Here is a 22613-nt window from a genome sequence, read left to right as displayed (position 1 = left end):
ACTAGATATCTCTACTTCTAAGCTCTATATTACTTATAGTAGTCTAGAGTCTAGTAAAGTTAATTTTAATAGCAGCAACCTATATCTTAGTAATATATATAGTGTCTAGAAAGACTTACGCTATAGATACTATAAGGTAGTATTCTAAATAGAAGAAGGTGTATAACTTACTAGTTCTTATATAACTATCTTCTAGAATACTAACTCTTTACCTCTTAGTAATTTATTTAAAAAGGTCTATAAAGAATAGAGATATATTTATATTAGTTATTCTACTATAGAAGATAAAGAGAAACTAGTATTAATATATCTTTCTTCTACTAAGGCTCTTATAATTAATAAGTCTAGTGTTTCTTACTATAAGCCTCTACGTTCTATTAAATACTTTACTAGAAACGTTCTAAGCTATATATATAACGTTAATAACTTATAATATATATATAACTAGACCTTATAACTCTTACTAATAGCTTATAGTGTTAGTCTTAGGCGTTAAGCTTTTAATAGTAGCTACTACTATCTTAACACGTTCTAGAGTATTAATATAGTTTAAATTAGAGCGTATATAAGAAGAAGAAGTTAAGAAGTAGAACTTACTTTACTAATAGTAGGTTTCTATACTTATAATTCTATTACTTTTAAATACAAGTTTAGAGTTATAAAATACTAGGTAGAAATCTTTAGCTAAATCTTTATCTAAGAGTCTATCTATTAAACACGTTATTAGTTTAGATTATATTTTATTATTAATAATTTTATTAGATTTAGATATAAAGTTAGAGTTATTAAACTCTAGGTAGAGAACCTTAGCTAGATCTTTGTTTAAGAGTTTATCTATTAAACGCGTTATTAATTTAGACTACGTCTTATTATTAATAATTTTATTAGATTTAGATATAAAGTTAGAGTTATTAGACGCTAGAAGAGAAATCTTAGCTAGATCTATATGTATAGGTATAGTAATAGAAGGTAAAATTAGGCTAGAATTTATATTACTATTTAGTCTAAGATTAGTAAGAATCTATAGTAATGTGTTAGGCAGAGTTATTATAAGAGAGTTAAATTTACTATTATATATATTAGTTTATATCTATAGCTCTTACTATATATAGAACGTAGAGTAATAGATAATTATAAATAAATAAGCGTAGTATTATATCTATATACACTAGTAGAAGTAAAAGAGAAGATAGGTAGGTAATAAAATAGAGAATAGCTACTCTTAATAGATTCTACGCTATAGTAAATATGCTATAATAAACTAAACGCTATATAGTAGCTAATAACAAATAATCTTTATCTACATAACTACTTCTAATAATACGCAATTATAACTATTAATAATTTAGATTATAGCTTTATTAATAAGCTAAGAAATACTCTTATATATAACTAAATAAAAGAAAGCTTTAAATATAAACGCTATACTAGCGCTGCTCTATAGCTAAACGTATAAAGAGTTTATAAGTAGATTATTAAAGCAATTACTAATATAATTATATATCTTATACTAGGTCTTCTATACCTAAGATAACGTAGTACTAATATTAGTAGGCTAGTTAAGTTTAATATCTATTAGCTTATTAGGCTCTATATTAGTAGATAGATAATATTTAATATTAGAAAGCTAGTTAAGTTTAATATTAATACGCTAATTAGTTTTAACGTTATTAGGCTAGTTAAGATTAATATTAGTAGACTACTTAAGTATATACGCAGAGAACTAGAGAGAGTAATTAGAAGATATTATAGTTAGCTTTAATAATAGTATAATAATTACTAATATTATAAGTAGATAAATAGAAAAAAATCTAATATAAAAATAGAATTCTAGAAATCTATATCTCTATATAGTAAGATCTAGTAGTAAGACGTCTTGTTATAAAGAAAGAAATATGCCTTTAACTTCTATAAAAGTATAGTCTTAGTTATATTAAAGCTATTTCTCTTAGTATATATAGTATAAGACCTACCTAGATAGATAAGCTCTAAGACCTTTTATAAGACTCTAAATACTTAAAAATATCTTATAGAATAAAGCGCTCTAAGAATAACTATAGTACTATAGTAATATACTATATACTCTAGCGAATAATATTAAAGCTATTATAATTATACTATATACTAAAGTATAATCTTAATAACTTAGCTCTACTAAGACTAGACTATAGTATAAGTAAAAGGCGTATTCTTTTATTCTTTATAGAATAAAGTAGTAAGCTAAGATACGCTAGTAGTAAAGTTATATATTAGAGTGTATATTATAAAACTTACCTAAGTAGCTCTAAGATCTTTTTTAAGACTCTAAACGTTTACTACTAGCTATAATATCTCTCTAAGACTTATAAATATCTAATATAACTAAGACTTAAGCTCTAATAAGCTACGTATATCTATATATAATTAGAATCTAATAGTAAGATTATAGAGGCTATATATACTCTATAGATTCTTATAAAGTTTACTATTAATTACTCTTATATACATTAACTCTAGATTAAATACTTTCTTTACTAGCTAGTAATATAAATAACTATCTTAATAGATAGTAATTATAAGCTTACCTTAGAAGCTTACTACTCTTTTTCTCTCTCTTCTCTTTCTTCTCTATTATTGCGATACTATTAACTATAGAGGCAAAGTAGGCACTTAAAGCGTTTCTTAGTAACTATAGCGTAAGTATCTATAATACCTAGGTACCTTTATATTAGTAAGCTAACTATACTAGATAATTATAGCTTTTTATAAAATTCTACCTAGAGATCTTAATAAAACCTATAGAGGCGCTCTTAAGTAACTAGCTTACTATTATCTTTCTAAGCTTAGTAAAAAACTACTATATAAGAAAAGAAAGGTAGAAAATAATTATAGTAATAGGTTAAGTAGAGGTTGTAAAACTACTAAGAAGAGTAGAAAGAGCTCTTTTGCTATAATACTAAACCTTCTACTACTATATCTCTATCTAGTAGTTAAAGTGTATCTATAATATTATAAGATAGATATATATACTTTTCTATATACTAAGAAGCTTACTAATATAGCTAGTTATTATAGCGTAGATAGTAGTAGAGAGGTATTTATTCTTTAATATAGCTACATAAAGTCTTTAGATAGCTAGATTAAAATAAGTTATATCTAGTAGCTATTTATAATACTTATATAGTATAATATTATTAAGCTTACGTAACCTAATTATACTAAAACCTAAATTAGTAGACTTATATAGAAATATCTTTATAAACTAATTATAACTATATATAGCGTAAGTAAGAATATAAAAACTATTTTAATAGAAGATATAGTAAGTAAGCTAAAACTATAGTGTAAACTTAGTAATAAGATTAATATCTTTGTTACCTAGTTTAGCGCAGAGTGTCTCTTCTTTCTAGATAATAGCTTAACGCAAAACTTATAAGTACGCTGTCTTCTAGTAAACTTATATACTTATATAACTAGCCTAAATAATAACTATAATACTTCTAGTATCTACTATAACAAGGCTATATAGTATTTCTACGAATAGTTACACCTAGAGACGCTACTTAACTAAAGTTCTATAGTACAGTAACTAGGCTGCTACATTTAGAAGTTCTTACTTTGCCTATTTAAGAACTCTACTAAAAAGAGAGAAGTAGAATAGGTTAACATAATAGCAGAAGTAGAAGTGCAGGTAGACAAAGAAGACGTAAAGAAGAATGCGTAAACAACTTCTATTTCTGTATACTTTAGCGAAATAACTACTTATACATCTCTCTTAATTTATTTAGAAAAATAACATGCACTTTGTACATGCGTTTTTAGTGCTAGCCAGTCGTACGTCCAACCTCGCGCGGTATCCAGCGAATGTTGGTAGGAGCCGCCTAACCCAGACTATGGGGTCGCTTGTGACAAATAACTCCAAGTGGCTTCGCGTTTAGATGCGATCTGAACCGAGATTCCGGGTAAGCTCCTAAGCTGAAGAAGGAAATGGGGAAAACTTGAGGACAATATCAACAGTCTTGGCGGGGCATTCCATTCTGACTCGCCACGATACTGGTCTGAGATGCTTCGTTCCGATACCAAATATACAATCCATCCACAAGTGAACCCTTCGCAATCTAGTCAAGGCAGCTTTGTAACAACCAATGCTTCCCTAGTCCAAGCCTTCGCTACCCGCGTATCTATTCCAGTCGTTCATATTCATGTTCTCTGTCATAGGCGTGAGTGATGACGACGCAGCGATAGTTGATGGATATGTCACGACCTGTGATCTAATCTGCCCTTGCTGTCCATAGAACCCTCCTAGAACGGTCGGTGAAAAGCCAGGTGTGGCCTCAGCAATGCTTGACATTTGTAACGGTGCTGCGCGGTGAGGAGTGAAGGGGGCGCGCGGGTTCGTCTCTACAACCCGGGAGAAGCTCTCTGATACGTTGAAAGGTGTGTGCTCGGCTGAGGTGATGGGCGTGTTTAGTGATCTTCGCTCCATGGTAGGCCGGTCGATGTCATCCGGTGAGGAGAAAGCCGGTCTGAGAATCGGCGGATGAGCACTGACTGGAGGTACGGCGGGACATGAGTTATGCCTTTGTGGCCATGCGGAGGATTGGGACCTGCGCTCCTGAATTTCACCCGATACATCATAACTCCAATCATGATGCCAAACCATATCTTGCTGCGGGTCTCCTGATGCTGCGAGTTTCTGGAAGTGGGTATATAAGTGAAGCGGACGGCTACTCTCATCTCCTCGGGACTTTTGCCACCCACGATGATCTATCGTGTTCTTCAGCTGATGATCATGCAGCGCTGAAAAGTCTGCAGGCGAGGTTGGAGCAGTGTAACCATGTGGCTGCATGTGATCGTCCTCAGACAGAGTCGCGTATCGTGTGGACGCTGATCGCAACGTGTTCGATCTGCGCAAGCCCTGCATGCCGTCTGTGTATCGAGCGTTGGCGACATGATCCTTGGGTGATGTTGCTACTTTCTTATATGTGCCTCCGCGATGTAAACCTGCATGACGATGTTCTTCGGCTTGGGTGGCGATATCGGGATTGTTCCAAGCCATCGGGGAAAAGACTTCGTTCGCGGCAGTTTGCTGGCTCATGTCCTCGAGTAGAAACATGCCAGTTTGGCCCATCACTGTGTCAGTCACAACCGAAGCTCGTGTTGCTTCGTTGTGCTGCGGCCCTTGCATAGCCGTATGCCTCTGTCCACGCGATTGGACGTCGGACGGCAGTGTTACTAGCCTGTGCAACTCTTGCAAGCAAAGACTCAGCTTCTCTACAGCCAACCCTGCAAGCTCGTGGACACTGTTCTCGTACAGGTTCTTGAAGACAACAAAGGCTTGTTCCGCTTTGAATGCACCAGTGGTAACGGTTCGGCATTCTAATGCATCCAAGAGAAGGATCATGCATCCATTGAAGGCCTGTTGTGCGGTCGCCCAATCGATTAGCGCAGCTGGGTCTCTGTAATGGAAGAACAAGAAGGCAGAAATCAGAGCTTCCGATGAAGCAAGTACCAGCGTCCTTCCGCGAGGTGCAGCTTGTGTTGAGTATGTCTCGTGTGAAAAGTCCAAGGAGGACGCGTGGTGGACAGCCTGGAATGGTAATACGTTATCCTTGCCAGTTGAGATTGTGGCAGAAGTGGCATGCTTCTCGGTTTTCTGCTGGTTCAGAAGGATGATGTAAGTATGAGCATTGGAAAAGTATACTGCATCATGTGAGCGAACGCATACATCAGATGATGTCTTCTTTAGACCGTAGAAGGAGTCGCAAGAGAAAAGCCGCCAATGGTTTCGCTATTCGGGGTTATGTCCAATACTCCCAATCTAAGGTGTAGGTACCTATGACAAGATCGTACCCGTTGAGCACGAGGACCAAAATACAGGCAAAAGATTGTTGAGACGTACCAGTGGCTACGGCATATAAATCCGGCAGAGTCGTCTCAGGGAGCATCCACGTGTCACGAAACTGAAGCGTTTCAGGTATAGTATCCAACAATCTTCGGAGTATGTCGGTGTACTCGTCAATCCTGGCATTTGTCAAGCGGTTGCTACTCATTATCTGTCTGGCCAGTATCGTGAAGTGGTTAACGAATTCGCCGAATCGTAACGAGACCGGGTCAGTCGTCAACTCGGTCGGCCAGGGATTGTCACCGATGCCGCTTATTCCTAGAGGTCTCCCAAGGGTCATAGACATTTGTTCATCCAGGTGGAGCATGTGCCACCAGATCTTCTGCCGTATAACGCAGTCCTTCTCATTCGTAGGGGCAGGATTTAGATACTTCGGGTGACGATGAAGGCCAATCGAGTGGGCAAGGCGAATCGTAGTACCGAATAACGCGAACGAATCCAGCATCCTTCCGTTGTTGGTTAGATAACTCCCAATCATGAGGAGCGTCTGGATTGCAGAGAGAGACGGTCTGTGTGTAAATGACGACAGGCGTAAAGCTTGCATCGCTGCTGCAACTGGACCAAGAGCGTTAGCTTGAACTCCAATAGCCTCGCATACACCTACTGTAGACGTTACCCTTCTGAGTCTCGATTTCGATGGCGTCAGCGTTCCATCGTCCTCCACTTTTGTCCCAGACTGAATGCTGTGCGCCAAGCGCGATGAATCCGAAAAGTAATGCCAAAGTAGTTGGATAGAGTTGGGAGTTCTTTCGTGCGTCGGAAAGGAAAGCCTCAATCTCCTTTTTCGTCGTTTGCACAGGCACTGGGCAGACAAGCCGCTGGAATACTCCAAAGTACTCCATAAGCTCATCCTTCATGGGGAGGCAGCTAATTAGCTGTGGGATACATTCATCGGGTGCAGCAACGAAGAGAGTCGGGAAGGGATACGTTGGCAGACTGCGAAACATATCCGAGGCTCGGGGTATTGTATACGACAATGGCAGAACGCTAGCATCCGCTGAGGGGAACTTGTGATGTTAGATTGGTGCTTAAGGTGTGCAAGAGTATACATACATCACTGAGGACAGTAGCTAGTCCAGGCGAGCCGAAGTAGATGCTATCCTGCCACTCGGAAGTCTGGAAACGTTTCTGCTTCACAGCTCGCCGTCTCGACGAAACAGCACCTTCATTAAGAGGTGAGTCCAAAGAATCCATCTGATCCAGGTCATCATCTGCTGAGATCTTGTAGGCGCGCAGCCTTTCTTTAAGACGTAAATTCTCTGCGCGCAGTTTACGAAGCTCATAACTCTGTTGGATTGGGGCGTAATTGCCATCTTCTGCAATGAAGTGGCAGTCGCGTGGAGAGCCACGAGCACAACATGCCGAGCATGGTTTTGTGCGATCACACTATGCTACGTTAGCTCAATATGCAGTCAAAGCGCAGCGCGAGGATACTGTCGGCATCTCACACATCGCAACCTGTAATGCGAATCGATGGATATGACTGACCTTGACCTTTCGCTCTCTGCATTTTGTACATGAGAGCAGTTGGCGCGGCTGTTGAGCCTGTTGCTTCTTCCGGTTGGACTCGACCAAGGTCGAGGCCTCGTCTTGCGCGATATGTATATGCGCGCCTACACTTTCAGCCATGGTAGAATCGGATCACTCGGCTAAGTTGTGTTTCGTAATGGCGAATACTGGGTGAGAAGCGATACAAGGACAATTGGCTGTTGATTGAGTATAACAAGTGATCCCATAGACATGGACTGGGGATTCGATAGGCTGTTGAACCTTTGATGATAGAAGCTCCGGGGTACCATTATGTAGGGACGAAATGACAGGCATCATCTAAGGCCAACTGCCGTGATAAGTAAACGAGAAACTGGAGCCTCATTCTTGAATTGGATGTCCGCGAGTCATTGGAAGAAAGATGAACGCTACTGATAGATATGCTGGGCTTTCACCGAAGTTTGGACTACCGGATTGGTGGTGTTGCATTGCGCTGACGCTAGTCCTCATCAAACGTTGAGGCGCTGTTGTACAAAAGATATCGCCAAGCGGGTTGAAGGGACCGTCGGGGCATTACAGGAAGCTTGACACGGCACACAGATCTGACGCACCTTTTGACGGCCCGAGCCTCTGGGTCTCCTCAAGCGCACGCGCATGCACGACGAACCGGGTTGCTTGCCGTGTTGCTTCCTCATCTCCATAACCGAGCGGAGAACACGATCTTGACACCACAGATCTACACGAATGCTGGCTGTTCGTAGCAAATGCATCAGTGGCTTGGAGTGGCTTGCAGATGCGCGTGCTGGGACGCCTCTGTCGCTCTAGCCTCCCTTGGCCAATTTCCATTGCTTCGGACGTGATTGCTGCGCGCTATCATGATCGTTTCGCAGCACACCATGGTTTTGAATGTGAGGCTGGCAATTTGGGTTCGGGTACGTGATTGAGAGCGATCTGCAATGACGGAGCGCCCGTCCCGCGCTGTAGTACAAAAACGCCTCCTCACGCCACTGCGGGACGCCAAGCTATTTGCCTGTCAGACATACAGTCTGCTCGGAAGGAAGTATGATGCTTATCGATAGAATCGAAGTCCCTGCATGATGAACTTACACCATAATTTTGACTCCATGCTCACTCAAAGCGCATCGGGGACTCGATCAAGGAGGCGAATCGGCTTGACATAGATCAACCTCGTAAAAAGGTCGACCCTATCTAGCGCTACTTCCCACTCGTCACCTTCTTTATAGTCACCGCTCAGGACAGCTTGAAGACCGTATTCAGGTATATCGCCAAGGGCGTAACGGCCTGGGCGAACGCGACGAGCCCAGAACTTGAAGGAATCGGGAAGGGCAGCCTCTTTGTGTTTGAGGGCACGGTGAATCGCCTGAGCGACCCAAAATCGCGTTGAGTGACGCTTGGCTAGGGTAATGATCCGTTCCCGAGGTGATAGAGTTACAATAGATTCCTGCATTTGTCGTTGCGAGAATGGAAGAGCTTTGTAGCTGGAAGCCTGGGTTCCATCGAACTTCCTACCGGACTGTGTCTCCCATCGCACAGCGGCTTCGATTTGCCAATGTGCAATCATATCAGAAAATCGACGAAGAGGGCTGGTGACCTTGATATAACCAGGGACTCCTATGATTTTGTGTGGCAAGGGTGAAGAATGTGCAACAGCCATGCCAAGTGCTTTGAACCACCGCGCCGTGAGATCGAGTCGTACTTTTCCATGCTCTTCGTAGTGAGCTTGGACGAGCTTTTGTAGCTCTTTTGGATCCAGATCCCCGCTAGGTGGTTCAATAGTGCCTCTGTACATGACGGGGATATGCCTCTCCGTGCACCAAGCCGCCGCAGTTTGACCCGCAAGCATCATCATTTCTTCAACGATGTTCTTGGGCCCGATGGTGAGCTGCATAAAGCCTTCTGGTATCGAGTTCGTCACCTCGATGATCGGGTCTCCTTGTATATATCGTGCCCTATCCAGAGAGGGAGCGTTCCAACTTAGACCTCCCTGAGTGGCGCTTTCAAAAACATGGGCGTTGACGTTCGAACTACCAAATCGAACGCCACCAGCAGCCTTGCGAGCAGCCCATAGGGCTTGAGCTGCAGTATAAAGATCACGCAGTTCCTCGAGTTGACTTGGAGAAACACTCGGCGGCGGCCGCTCCGATCCACGCGGCACCTCTCCGCCGACAACAATCCTTCGGGTGTTCGTAGTACTCTGATCACCCATGAGAGTAGCCAACTCGGACGGTGTGATACTGACGATATTTTGAATGAAGCCGTGCTGGATCTTTGTTTCTAGCTTATTGCCGGCTCCGTCGATGCGAGTACTAAAGGTGATAACCGGGCGGCCACGATCAAGACTAAAGTGGCCTTGACTAGCCCAAGTCGGAAGCATCGGGAAAGATCGCTCCGGTGTATACACAGACTCGGTCATGTGCGCGGCGAGTCCAGACAGGGTGTGGGTCTTGTCGAAGAATGCTGTTGGATTTGCGACGTGTACGTGGATCCAGAACTCGGAGCTCGCGTCTTTGACCCGTTCAATCGATATGCCATCATCGATCTCCTGGGCGCCGACATCGTCAATGCAATACACGGTGGTCGAACCCCAGTCGCGACGTAGGTTCGCCATTGAATCCCGGAAGTCAGGATTCCTTCTTGTCAGCTCCGCTTTAGTGTTGAGTAACTCCAGATTACGAGACAGACGAACAGTGGGCAGCATCAGCTGCTCGTCATAGATCGCTCGATTGTCGTGTGGTGAAATGACGCCAATTTCTTGCAAAAACAATAATCCAGTAGCACGTTTGATGTTGCTTAACGTATCATCGGGAGATCCGGTATCGCCAAAGACGTCCGAACCATAGAAACCTGATGCTGAGATCAAGCTCGCACAAGCAGCATGCAGACCAGCCATACCCGTAAACTGACCGGTCAGTACCCATGCTTGTAGGAAGTTGATGATCTGTTTGTCAGCACTTGTGAACGGCTCCCCCCAAGTGATATGCAGATTAGAGGACCCGTTGTGTGTCGCTGGAGTCTTACTGGGTCCAAGGCCGCCGTAGGTTGGCTCACGTAACTTTCGACTCGCTGAAATGAGCCTGCCGGCCTTTGCCAGGAAATCTATGATATGAGTGGCGCCGTCAGTGCGGCTTCGCTTGGCTTCCGAAGGGCTATTGACGGAAAGAGCAAGGTATTCTCTGTATTCTCGGATCCACTCGTGAACTGTTTCTACGACCTCGACATCGGCTTTGGGTCGTATAGCGAACATGTTTGTCAGACGATGGTTACGACCATCGGAGCGGAAGCGGAATTCGTTGTGGTTCAAGGCCTTTCGTACTGCTAGTAGCGCTGCTGGCGGTGGTACCCAGTCGGGGGAACCCCGCGCGAGCAGGAACTTCGCAATCTGTGTCAGTGTCATCATACGTGTCCTCGTCTTGTCTGCCAGGATATCATAGGCTGTGTCCAAGACTGGAGCATTCTTTCGGTAGATCTTCTCGGCTTCTTCAGTCATATTTTCAAGACTCGCTATCACAGGAGCAGCAAAGTCTCGCGGGACATGAACCTCACCCTTGGGATTAGCCGCGCCGGGATCCGTGGGTAGGAATGGAATGAGCGGCTGGAGAAGTGCTGGGTCGATGCAACCTTGGATGGCAAAGGAAACCCGACTTATGGTCGAATGCGTCCATCTGCCGTTGACGGAGAAGAACTGACTGTCATTGTTCAGCTGCTGCACGAACACAGCAAGCACAGGTTCACGACCCGGTTGTGAAAGTTCCACCACGTCGCCAGGCTTCAAGAAGAGCCCAATCGTAATCACTTCTTCGCCCTCGTCTCCCTCAGCAGCATCCCACTCATTCTCTCTGGCGTCTTCGTCGGCCTTGAACGCGGACGACAGCTTCGACAGGCCATTTTGTATGTCTTCACGTTCGGGATGATTCTCAAACGCCGAAAGTACTTCCTCGGTCGGTCCACCAAACTGCTGTTGCCACTGCTCGAGGTATTCGCGGATTGCAACGCCCTCAGGTCGAGGAAGCAGAGACGGTTCCGGAGGTGGTGTGGGAGTGACGGTATGTGCGGATAGTTGCGAGCGCTGATATATGTCAGTTCGTGAATGGCGTACTGAGCGAATCACTTACACTGCCAGCGACATGAAGCGCCCGCCTTGGTGTTTGCGAAACTTTCAAAGTAGAAAGCCCGCGTGAAAGTTGTATTTGCCGAGATGCATTTCGCTGGCTTAGCAAGCGCCATTGACACCGCAGGCATACATGGCCCGCTGCCTGCTGAAAACGAGGATACATTTTGAGGCGGATGGTGGATGATGTCGTCAATACAAAAAGTGCGGCGGAGGCAAGGCGCGCTCGGGTGGTGGTCTGTGCAGACACGCTAATGGCCGCGCGAACTCACATGTTCCTCCGCACACCTCCGTCCATCTTTCCTACACCTCAAACGCCCAAGGTATGTACATCGTCTCCTTCCACTCAACCCCCTTTCATGATGTATTCAAAATTATAGCATGTATTATCCGACCGTCGCTTCGGCGTCAGACTGCGGAGCAAATTTTTTCCTGATTGAATTTTCAATGTTCCCACTTAGGACTTGACCATGTCGCGACACAATTCTGACATGTCTCAACAGGCATCATGGCACCCGCCAAAGCGCCTGCGGGCCACTTCTCGATTCTGTACTTCGCAGCAGCCTCCACGTTCACTGGCAAGACGAGCGAACATCTTCCTGCACCCGTCCGAGCTCGCGATGTCTTTGCTATGCTGGAGGAGCGGTACCCGGGTATTCGTGACAAGGTGCTGAGCAGCTGCGCGATGACGATCAACATGGAGTACGTTGATGTTGGCGAAGATGATGCCGAGGACGCGAACAAGCAGATCGTGGAAGGCGATGAGGTTGCTATCATCCCACCCGTCAGCTCAGGGTGAGCTAAACGGGATGGTTTTATGTTATTGATGATGCTATGAACTTTATCTCTTTAATGAACTCATTACAACATTGACGAACCTTGTATTGTATGCGATCACATGTGATGTAACAGAAGACTCATGCTAGAGCTTGACACAAGTACTGCTGTAATTCCCAATGACGCCTCATTTCATGCCATCCAAGAGGAGAATTAAATTCCTGCTTTCTGTAGAATTGGAAACAATACTTGCTCTGATGTGTGAGGTGATGGACAAAACAAAAGTGAATAGCTATAAGTCCAGTTTGGCTTGGCGCACGCACTGACACCTGAACGCCGAGGGTTCTGCAACTTTACCCACAGGCGGAAGTTCGGTCACTATACTACCGACGCCGACAGTCGTTGAACTTAAGCCTCGAGATTGACGATTCGTGATGTCCGATCCGTTGCTCGATCCTAGACTTTTTGCGAGCGCGTCTTCGGCGCCATCTTCACGGCCTCAGTACGCGTCTGCACCGCAGCAGCAGCAGAACACCGGCCACCCATACTACCTGCCATCGCCGACAACACAACACCATGCCCAGCTGTCGCAGCCCGCCCAACTAGGGAACATACTCGATCCCGCCCTTGAGCAGACATCGCCGACCGCACCAGGAACAGAGCACGATGACGACGACCACGACGACCACGACGACGCGCATGAACACGACACACCTGGTTCTGGCAAATCTCCCGCCGACCTCAAGCGCCCACGAGCATGCGACTCATGTCGAGGACTGAAGGTCCGCTGCGACCAAGAGCGACCTGATGTATCATGCAGACGTTGCGCAAAAGCAGGCCGACCTTGCATCACAACACCGCCGACACGGAAGCGCCAGAAGAAGGCCGATAGTAGAGTCGCCGAGCTCGAACGCAAGATCGATGCATTGACAGCCACACTACACGCGCAGAAGTCTGGAGTACCGGGGGTCCCGGAAATGAGGCACCATGGAGGCATACCGCAACCCGACGCCAGCGCCAACGCGATGCCCATGCCGGTTGAGGGTCAATATCGCATGGGCACAGTCGAACACGACTGGGCGCAGCCGCCGACGGCCAGATACCCAGACATACCAGCCGGCTATGGGCCGGCACAGAGCTTGCAGAGAGGGCCCGAGCCAAAGCGTAGGAAGATGGACAATGCGCACGCTGTGAGTTGCATCAATACTATGTGTCGTCAGAACTAACATTTCAGACGATTCCCGAGGATATGGATGCTATTCATCGCGATCTAGCAGAGCACCCGGAAATGCGACGGACAAGCAAGAACAAGATCCACGCCGACCATTCACACATCAGTGCTTTGATCGACAACCTCATGACGCCGGATATTGCGGAGCGGGTTTTCCTCCGCTACGTGAACGAGATTTGTCCACATTTCCCTGCCGTACCTTTCCCTCCTGGTACGACAGCGCGTGAAGTCCGAGTGAAGAAACCGCTTCTGTTCCTTGCTGTCCTGGCTGGATCTTCGCACGGGAGTGCAGAACAACTGGTCTCGCAAGAGGCGCAACGCGAGTTGACCAAGCTCCTTAAAGATCAGCTTGCCGATATCATTTGGCGCAACGGAGAAAAGTCGCTCGAAATTGTTCAGGCATTACACATATCTGTGCTTTGGTATCGGCCGCCTCTCCATTTTGAACAGCACAACTTCTACATGATGGTCAATTGCGCTGCCGTAATGGCTCTTGACCTAGGTCTCGGAAGGAAGGCAACTCCAAATGTCATGAGACTTTCGGTTGGTCCGTTCAAGAGGTACCATCCCAACTCTAGCAGTGTCGAAGCCCGTCGGACATTCCTTGTGTGTTACTATCTCTGCATGAGTATCACAATGGTTCTGCGACGACCAATCCTGCTCCGCTGGACTAATTACATGGCGGAGAGTGTTCGCATACTGGAGACCTCGCCAGAGGCATTGCCTTCAGACAGACTGCTTTGCCAGCAGGTCAAGATGGCGCACATTGGAGAAAAGATCTCAGTGGAGTTCTGCATGGATGACCCTTCAGTCGAGGTCACCATTTCCGATCCGAAAGTCATCTACGCCCTGAAGATTTTTGAGAACGAGCTCAGCTCACTCAGGGAGGAGAATTCCTCTCTGGGTGAAATTGATCGTAGGTTGTAGCGGTCATGATTCATTGCATCTACTGACAGTCGTAGCAACCCTTCGCTTGGCAGAACACGTCACAAACCTATACCTGCATGAAATTGCACTGCACCAAAATCAGGGCTCGGCCGATCTACAACCCCCTTTTGTTTCGGATACGTTGTCGCCCTCTCTACCATCTGGAGTCAAAAAAGATGTACCTGCTGGCCCAGCACACATAGGTGCCCTGGGTGATTGTCTCACTGCTACGCACGGTATCCTAGACACGATCCTAAGTATCGAACTTGACATCCTGCTGACTCTGCCTGTCATTTTCTGTAATATGCCCTGATCTCAACGTAATATACGCGCTAACACAATCCAGGTGTACGAGCCATTTACGCTATCGTTTGCCTAATGAAGATGTGGGTATCAGTCACTAGCTCCGGCGAAGTGGGTAGTATCATCTGCCAGGAAGATCTCAAGATCGAGGCCTATACCGAACAACTAGTCTCCATGTTCAATGCCATTGTCTCCCGCGATGCTCAATCGCCCCATGGAAAGTTCTACTTCGTTGCAAAGCGCCTTCAAGAGCGATTCGCTCACATCAAAGAGGGTGCTGCTGGCGAGCAACAAACGGATCCCGAATACGACTCCACCCGAAACAACAGTCAAACTTCCCGACCCTCCACGCGCCAATCACCTGCGAACCAAACCCCGCTTCACCTTCTCTCGGAAGTCGCAATGGGTAGCAGCAACAATGTCGCTTCTCAGCAACAGCAGCAACAGCAGACGCAAGCGCAGGCACAGGCGCAATCTCGTTCTCAACAACAAGCTCAGGCCGCTTTACAGGCCCACGCGCAGCATTCTCAGCAAGCCATGCCAAACTGGTATCCTAACATGAACGCACAGCCTACTCCAGATATGATGGGTCTTGGTGCACAACAACCATTCGATATCAACTTCGATTTCACCCAATTCGATCTAGGCACAGGCTCGGACGCAGATCTGTCAGCACTGTTCATCCCGGACTCAATGGCAATGTGGGGTTACCCTGCCGATCCCAACATGCAGGGTGGTTACAATGGATACTGAGGTACGCTGCAGTCTACATACGCGTAAAAAAAATATACAGTTGCAACTTTGGGGTGTAATGTAGACTTCTGGGTCATTGTATTGTATCGTATGTAAAATCACTATACAGGTAGAAGTACAAAAGCGCGTAACACTACAAGACATGCTATACTGGGCGCAAACGATTTACTCAAGCATGAATCCATTGTTCTCAGCCCCCAATACCGCCCTCACAGTACATCCTGCCGCGCCATGTATCATGTATCATCATTCCAACTTGAAGCCAGTCTTTTTCAAAAACGCCTCCACCCCCGTCAACTCCCCCTTGACCTGCTCCTTCGCCCATTGAACTGCCTCCTTCTGCCCCTTGCCATAATACCCATACTCCCTATTCAACACGAACATCTCATACAACTGCTCCCGGAACCCCTCCGGGAAGAAACCCTTGACTACCTCATCTGGAAGCTGAGCATGCTTGACCGGCTTCCCCGTCACCTTGCTCATGATCTCGGCGACCTCGTCCGGCGTATACAACGCCTCTGCTGCAGCAAAGAATTTGCCTGCGTACTTGTCTGGTTCAGCAAGGATAGCCCCAACCCATTTCCCCGTTTCGGTGATGTCGATGTACGGTACAGGGGTGTCGCCCGGCAAGATATCCCCCAACACGAACGTCCCATCGTTCGCAGGAGAAGGGCGGGGCTTCATCATGCCCTCGAAATTTTGCATAAACGATGCCGGAGCAAAGAACGCGCTTTGCACAGGCAAACCGCGGATATACTCTTCGATCTCAGCTTTGTCGTCAAAATGCTCTACATTCTTCAACTTCCCATTGCTGATCTTGAACGGGTGCGACATGGAGCTGAAAATGATGTATTTGGCACCCTGCTTGATGGCTTCGCTGCATACGGCACGTGCTTGGCGTGTTTCGACTTCGCGCGTGTTGCCGGTGTATTGAGTTGTTGTTATCAGGAAGACGTGTGTGCAGCCTGCCAGGGCGGAGGGGAGCGTCGTGGGGTCGTCCATATCGGCTGCGGATAGCTCTGCACCGAGAGACCGTAGCTCTTGCATCTTAGGGGATGTGGTAGAGCGCGAGAGGGCGCGGACGTTGTACAAGGCTGATAGGGAGGGGTCGGTGAGGACGGTGCGGGCGACAGAGTTGCCTTGGTTGCCTGTGGCACCGAAGATGGCGATTTTGGACTTGGACATCTTGGAGGTCTGGTGGTTGGTGAGACTGTGAAATGATGTCTTGACAGTGATAGTATGTCGGTGAATACAAAAGTTGACGATCACATACCTTATATACCTCTTTGCTACTCTGATCTATCAGTCATCTTAGTCGGGCCGCGTCTTGAACCAAGCCACGCATATGCGGCCATCATGGAGATTCCGGGTGTAGTCATCGGACTTTACGCTTTAAAACCATCTGAAGTTTTTCGACATTGCGAATCTTCAATACGGCAAAGGCCCGTTTTGTAGTACGACTGAGCCGGTGTATCGAGCCAATAGTACCGCATGTTCACAATGTCCTGGATGTAAGGCATCCGACGCGAGTGTTGTTGACGCTGGTGTCGTGAAGACGGATATCGGAGTTGCTGAGTTCTCCGACCCGGCTCCGAGCTAGCGCATTTCGCGCTCTTAACTCTGGGCACTAAACACCTTGCCCAGACCTCCCAGCTCCATCTTTCCACATCGCGCATTTCGTCCTGAGCACCAGCGGACAAACTTCGTGCCTATGACGCCAAGTTATCCTTCACTCTAGTCCGCCCGCAGGTTCCGACGATGACCTGGCCGTGAAAAGGTCCAACCGCCCGTCCTTCATTACGTCATGCGTCTTTGTTCAAAGCTGGCTATATTAAGTGAAGGACACACTTTCCTCCATTACCTAGGTATGGTACGAGTTGTAACAGTGAAGATGAACTCAGCCACGAAGATGATGCAACGGATCGACTCAATGGGTCCGGGCAAATCCTCCTGGGCCAACGACTGCTCACTAAGGCAACAGCAATAGATATGCATATCCCCAATTACTCAACATTCCCATTGACGCGTCGGCAAAAAGCAAAAGTCCATTCAGATTCTCCAGTCGTGTCGAAGTCTGGCTCTCGTCTGACACATGCCGGTCTGACCAACACGACTGGATTCGTACCTTGCGCATAAGACAGGGCAACCTCTTCAACTTCACGGGAAGGATGTCGGCGATCAAATCCTTCAGATCAGATTTTATCAAGATATGATGGTCCCTGCTAAACGTTCTCATGCAGTCCGTCTTGATTTGTAAAAGGGGGTTGAGAAGGGATTACTCAGACAAGTATGGTCTCTAACGCCTCGAGTCCTTCCTAGGCTGGACATTACGACTTAACCTACGCGAGCACCCCGTAACCTTGCAGACCACCAACAATCCAATAAAACCTCGTCGCCCCATTCTTCGGTTGCCGTCGAATGGGGTTCTACCCGCTGGTTCCCTTCGGGATTGGCGACCGCTGCAGGTACGAGACAGGAAGGTAATCCCTTTGCATCGGCATCGTGGTTCATCACACTTCACTAATGCCAACTGGACTATCCCTTCGGCTCTAAACATCATTCATAAACAATGGCTATTCACCAAGATGAGAATGGTCGGCGTGGTTCTGTTGGCCGCTTGCGCGATTGTCACGACTCGATTGCGACACCGGTCCGAAACCCACAATTCTACATTCACCTTGTTCCTGCTCCCGTCTATTTGAGTTCAGCGCATACTTCAAAGTCTCGCCTTTCTTCCAGGCTCAATCCAACTCCTCAACTAATCCTAGATCACCGCGACCGACTCCATTGAAGTTCCTGGTTGCGAGACTCGCCTCAAGCAATCACATCATGAGTCGCCAGATTGTCGTTGCATCATGCTCGCTTGCTCAGTGGGCTCTCGATTGGGAGGGCAATTCTACCCGTATCAAGCAGAGCATCCGCGAAGCGAAAGCCAAGGGTGCTACATTGCGCGCTGGACCAGAACTGGAAGTAAGTCATCGTTTTATTTATTTCATCTTGAAGGCGCTTTTCCACGCCTGAAACACTTCTATGGTCATCCATACCTCGAAATTCTGCTATCCATCGGAAATTGGTGTTTCACAAGGCTACCTACATAATGGGCGTTGAGCACATTTGCTCTACCATCATTCCCGCTAACGAAACTAGATTTGTGGGTACGGCTGTCATGACCACTTCTACGAGGAAGAACTATACGCCAATTGCTGGGAAGCACTCATTAGCATCCTCACGGATGAGTGTTGTGACAACATGCTTGTAGACATCGGTATGCCAATCAAGCATCATAATCTCCGATACATCTGGTAAGTACACTAATTCACTGCTTCGATAATGTACTTACAGCCCATCAGTAGAGTTATGGCATACAACGGTAGAATTGTCTCAATACGTCCGAAAACCACTTTGAGGATTGACGGCAACTATAATGAGTCAAGGTGGTTTACCGCTTGGGATCCCACTATTCCACCCGAAGCATTTCCCTTACCAGACTTCATTGCGGACATGCAGGGCACCAGCATGGTTCCTTTCGGCAGTGCTCTGCTCTCCACCTCAGGCGCGTGTGTTGGCGCCATTACATCCGACGAGTTGATTGGGCTCGAAGATTTGCTTCCGACAGCCTTGAGCTCGACAAGCGCTGATATCCTGACGGTCTCTGCAGCCAATCACTTCAGTGTCGGGAACTTCGACTCCTTGGTATCTTCACTGCAGAATGTCAGCAAAGACATTGGTGGAGTCATCCTCTACTCGAATCAGCATGGCTGCGATGGTGATCAAAGCTACTACGACGGTGGCCCGATGATCTTGGTGAACGGAGAAATAGTTTCTCAGGGCCCAAGGTTCTCGGTCCACGATGTCGAGGTGGTGACCGCTGTCGTCGATCTGGATGAGGTTGAATCGTATCGAGCGAAACAAGCAGTCTCGGAGCCCATGGATGACCTCACTACGCCCCGTGTAGATGTGGCATGCAGTTTGTATCGCCCTGAGCTTGCCAGCCTCCGCCCGGATCATCATCATCCTATTGTCCGGGGCCCAAGCTTTCACACATTGGAAGAAGAGATCGCCATGGGGCCAGCCTGTTATCTTTGGCATTACCTCCGCCGCAGCGAATGCGTCGGCTTTCTAGCGCCACTCAGCGGCGGCATCGACTCGTGCTCGACATCAGTAATGGTGTTGAGTATGTGCTATCTGGTATTCGACGCGCTTCAAGATGGGAATGAGGTCGCGTCAGACATCCAGCGTATCACGGGAGCCGATGACTGGCTGCCCAAGACCCCTCAAGAGCTCTGCAACCGCATCCTGCACACAGTATACATGGGCATGTCAGAATGCTCATCCGAAGAGACACGTTCACGAGCTCAGCGTCTCGCAGACGGCATGGGCGCCCACCACATCAGCATGTCCATCGATACCGTATACCGAGCCGAGCGAGATCTACTTCCTCAGTACACAGGCTTTACCCCCGATTTCCGAGGCTCTTCAGCAGAGAACCTAGCGCTTCAAAACCTGCAAGCACGTATCCGCTCAACCACAGCCTACTATCTCGCCCGTACACTACCCGTCATCCGCAACTGCCCTAGCGGAGGCGGCCTCCTCGTTCTGAGCTCCGTCAACGTGGAAGAGTCCCTCAGGGGCAACTTGACCAAGCACGATTGCAGCTCCGCAGACCTCAGCCCCATCGGCAGCATCTCCAAGATCCAACTTCGATCCTTCATCCGCTGGGCGCGTACCGCTTTCACCCTACCCATCTTAGACGAATTCCTCGACGCAATTCCCCGCGCTGAGCTCGAGCCCGCTAGCTTCGGTTCATGCGACGACAAGGAAAACGGCATGACCCATCAAGAGCTTTTCGTCTTTGCCAAGCTGCGCAGTGAAGAGCGACTGGGGCCTTTCGACATGTTCCAGCGTCTGCTGTGTGACTGGCAGGATAGGAAGAGTGCAAGGGAAGTGGGTGACTTGGTGAAACGGTTCTGGACTTTCTATGGTAACAATAGGCATAAGATGGCGGCTGTGACGCCGGCAGTCCACGCAGCGGGTTATAGTCCTGATAACAGGTTTGATCAAAGACCCATGTTGTATCCGCGGTTTGAGCATAGTTGGGCGTTCAAGCGGATCGATGGGGTGGTAGATGAGCTGGAGCGTAGAGTCAAGATGGAAGAAGATGAGGAGATACGTTTTGGGGAAGTGTGTTTTGAAGAGGAACCGCGCGTAAAGGCAAGGCTGTAGACATGGGCTCTAGACGATGAGGGTTGATTAGATGGAGGGTGTTACACTGTACTTAATCATCTTTATACACGGATTTGTTGTCCTACTCGACCCACCTCCCCCTCTCAACATCCAATTGCACACCCTCCTCCTTCAGTGCTCCCTCAAGCGCACCATGCCCCTTCCACCCATGTCCAATTCTCCCCGTACTACTCAATCTCCCCAGATCCTTTCCGCTTTTCCTCCTGAAATAGGCTTTCTGGTCTTCCGTCGGCCCTTTCTTCTTCCACTGCCCTGTCTTTTTGTTGAACTGATATCCGTTGTACCAATCCTCCGTCAGGGCATCTGTACCATATTCCTCCAGCAGCAGCTCCTCATACGCATATGGGACTTTTACGTTTACGCCCTCGAGGGTGGATTGGCGGAGGGGAAAGATCTGGGTGTTGAGGTAGGCGTGGGTGTCTTTGACGTAGAGTAATGTTTCTTCGTCGAAGGCGTCAGGATCGGATTCGTGGGCTGAGGGGTGGGTGCTGGAGTAGGGAGAGTTGGCGATGGAATTCTGTTCCGAAGCGGGTGCGACGTGGAGTGTTGTGATGTCGATGTACAGCCCGTTGTTTACATCGATCCAGCGTATGTCGATGTGGTTGTATATGTCTGACGTGGATTTGTTGGTGTAGTTTGGGTTTACCTCTAGGAGGTATTTCTTGCCCTCTTTCCTAATGTCTTCTTCCCAGGCGAGGCGCTTCGAGCGCGTCTCCGCGTCTTCATTCTGGTGCTCCAAACTGTGCAGGATTCCTGTCTGCTTGACCTGACCCTCCTCGTTGTCTGGTGCAAGTTCAAGCCCCAGTTCTCGAGCGTTGAACTGATGAATTGTCATGTTCCACCATGTACCCAATTCTCGTGCGCCGTCCTCTTCTACGAGGAAATCCAAGTCTTTATCCCACGGCATCAAGCTTCTGCCCCACCACCATCCCAGCAGACATCCATGCATTATCCAAGTTTGTACTCCAATCCTCTCCATCGTGTCCGTGTACGCCTTCAACATAAGCCTGAGATGCCATATACGTTCTTGGAAGGGCACCTCGGAGGATGCGAAACGTCCATCGTAGTGGCTGTTAAATGTGGATTCGTAAAAGTATTTGGTCGGCGCGTGCGCGTAGGTATGCCCGTTGGAAAAGGAGTTGACCAGGGGCGTGAGGCCGCGGAATGAGCGGAAAGGTGTGCTGCGGCGTTCGAGAGGGAGCGAGGTGCCGAGATGTAGGAAGTGCGTGAGCAGAACCCAAAGTTCTACAGGGAGTCTCATCGTGACTGGGGCCTTGTCGGTATGAAGCGCATTGTTCTACCGTTTCGTTATCGCGGTTCGGGGTATTGTCGATCCAATGTCGATGACGCTATAGTGGGAAAAGATGCATGTAGCCAAAGTGAAGCATAACAGCGCAATCGCAGAAGGGCCAAACGAGGTTTAACGACGAGACGATGGAGAGAGAGTCGCGACAACCCGTGATCGTGTTTCTACATGGCGAGCGCAGGAGCCGAATTCGATGATGGGCCGACGCGCAGAGCCAAGGACGATCAAGCACGCGCCAAGACCTCTCACTCGCCCACGCTGCCGGCCTCATTGTTCTAGCCCGCATGGATTTTCTGAGCCTAATCGGCTAGCGTGTCATTCACAACTACTGTGAATGTGGAGCTCGTTCAAGCCGATTGCGCGTTCGCAGTCTCGTTGTTACTGAAGGCGGCTACTCAAGCTGCATCCTGTGTCGTATGGTGTCGTTGCTATCTGAGGCTAAGGGAGTGCAAGTGCGGGCCAGCCACGTGAAAACGAAGTCTGGCAGGCTAGAGTACGCGTCCTCTAGGCCGGCACCGCACGTGCGATGCCGCATCGTAACCACACCTCTCGCTAGATATGGCGTACGAGA

At 47.6% G+C, this 22613-nt stretch overlaps 5 protein-coding genes across 5 annotated transcripts; 2 read left to right on the top strand and 3 right to left on the bottom strand.

Moving 5' to 3' along the window:
* Positions 1-8504: 8504 nt before the first annotated feature.
* On the bottom strand, positions 8505-11632 carry J4E88_004878 (uncharacterized protein; the record flags this gene model as incomplete). The annotated part of the gene is made up of 2 exons (XM_049398521.1): positions 8505-11459; positions 11624-11632. 2 exons carry the CDS (start codon positions 11630-11632, stop codon positions 8505-8507), a joined length of 2964 nt encoding a protein of 987 aa, XP_049256082.1.
* Positions 11633-12009: 377 nt separating this feature from the next.
* On the top strand, positions 12010-15492 carry J4E88_004877 (uncharacterized protein; the record flags this gene model as incomplete). Its single annotated transcript, XM_049398520.1, has 5 exons — positions 12010-12296; positions 12751-13468; positions 13513-14425; positions 14472-14735; positions 14783-15492. 5 exons carry the CDS (start codon positions 12010-12012, stop codon positions 15490-15492), a joined length of 2892 nt encoding a protein of 963 aa, XP_049256081.1.
* A 246-nt stretch (positions 15493-15738) lies between these two features.
* Positions 15739-16677, bottom strand: J4E88_004876 (uncharacterized protein; the record flags this gene model as incomplete). The annotated part of the gene is made up of 1 exon (XM_049398519.1): positions 15739-16677. The coding sequence occupies one exon, from the start codon at positions 16675-16677 to the stop codon at positions 15739-15741; it is 939 nt and encodes a 312-aa protein (XP_049256080.1).
* Positions 16678-18741: 2064 nt separating this feature from the next.
* J4E88_004875 (uncharacterized protein) lies at positions 18742-20715 on the top strand (the record flags this gene model as incomplete). Its single annotated transcript, XM_049398518.1, has 2 exons — positions 18742-18747; positions 18835-20715. The coding sequence occupies 2 exons, from the start codon at positions 18742-18744 to the stop codon at positions 20713-20715; spliced, it is 1887 nt and encodes a 628-aa protein (XP_049256079.1).
* Positions 20716-20797: 82 nt separating this feature from the next.
* On the bottom strand, positions 20798-21665 carry J4E88_004874 (uncharacterized protein; the record flags this gene model as incomplete). Its single annotated transcript, XM_049398517.1, has 2 exons — positions 20798-21556; positions 21660-21665. 2 exons carry the CDS (start codon positions 21663-21665, stop codon positions 20798-20800), a joined length of 765 nt encoding a protein of 254 aa, XP_049256078.1.
* Positions 21666-22613: the final 948 nt, after the last annotated feature.

The sequence above is a fragment of the Alternaria novae-zelandiae genome (genome assembly GCF_023758075.1).
Source record: "Alternaria novae-zelandiae strain BMP 2774 chromosome Unknown scaffold_8, whole genome shotgun sequence".
Classification (NCBI taxonomy): Eukaryota; Fungi; Ascomycota; class Dothideomycetes; order Pleosporales; family Pleosporaceae; genus Alternaria; species Alternaria novae-zelandiae.
This window is presented reverse-complemented; position numbering and strand designations above follow the sequence as displayed.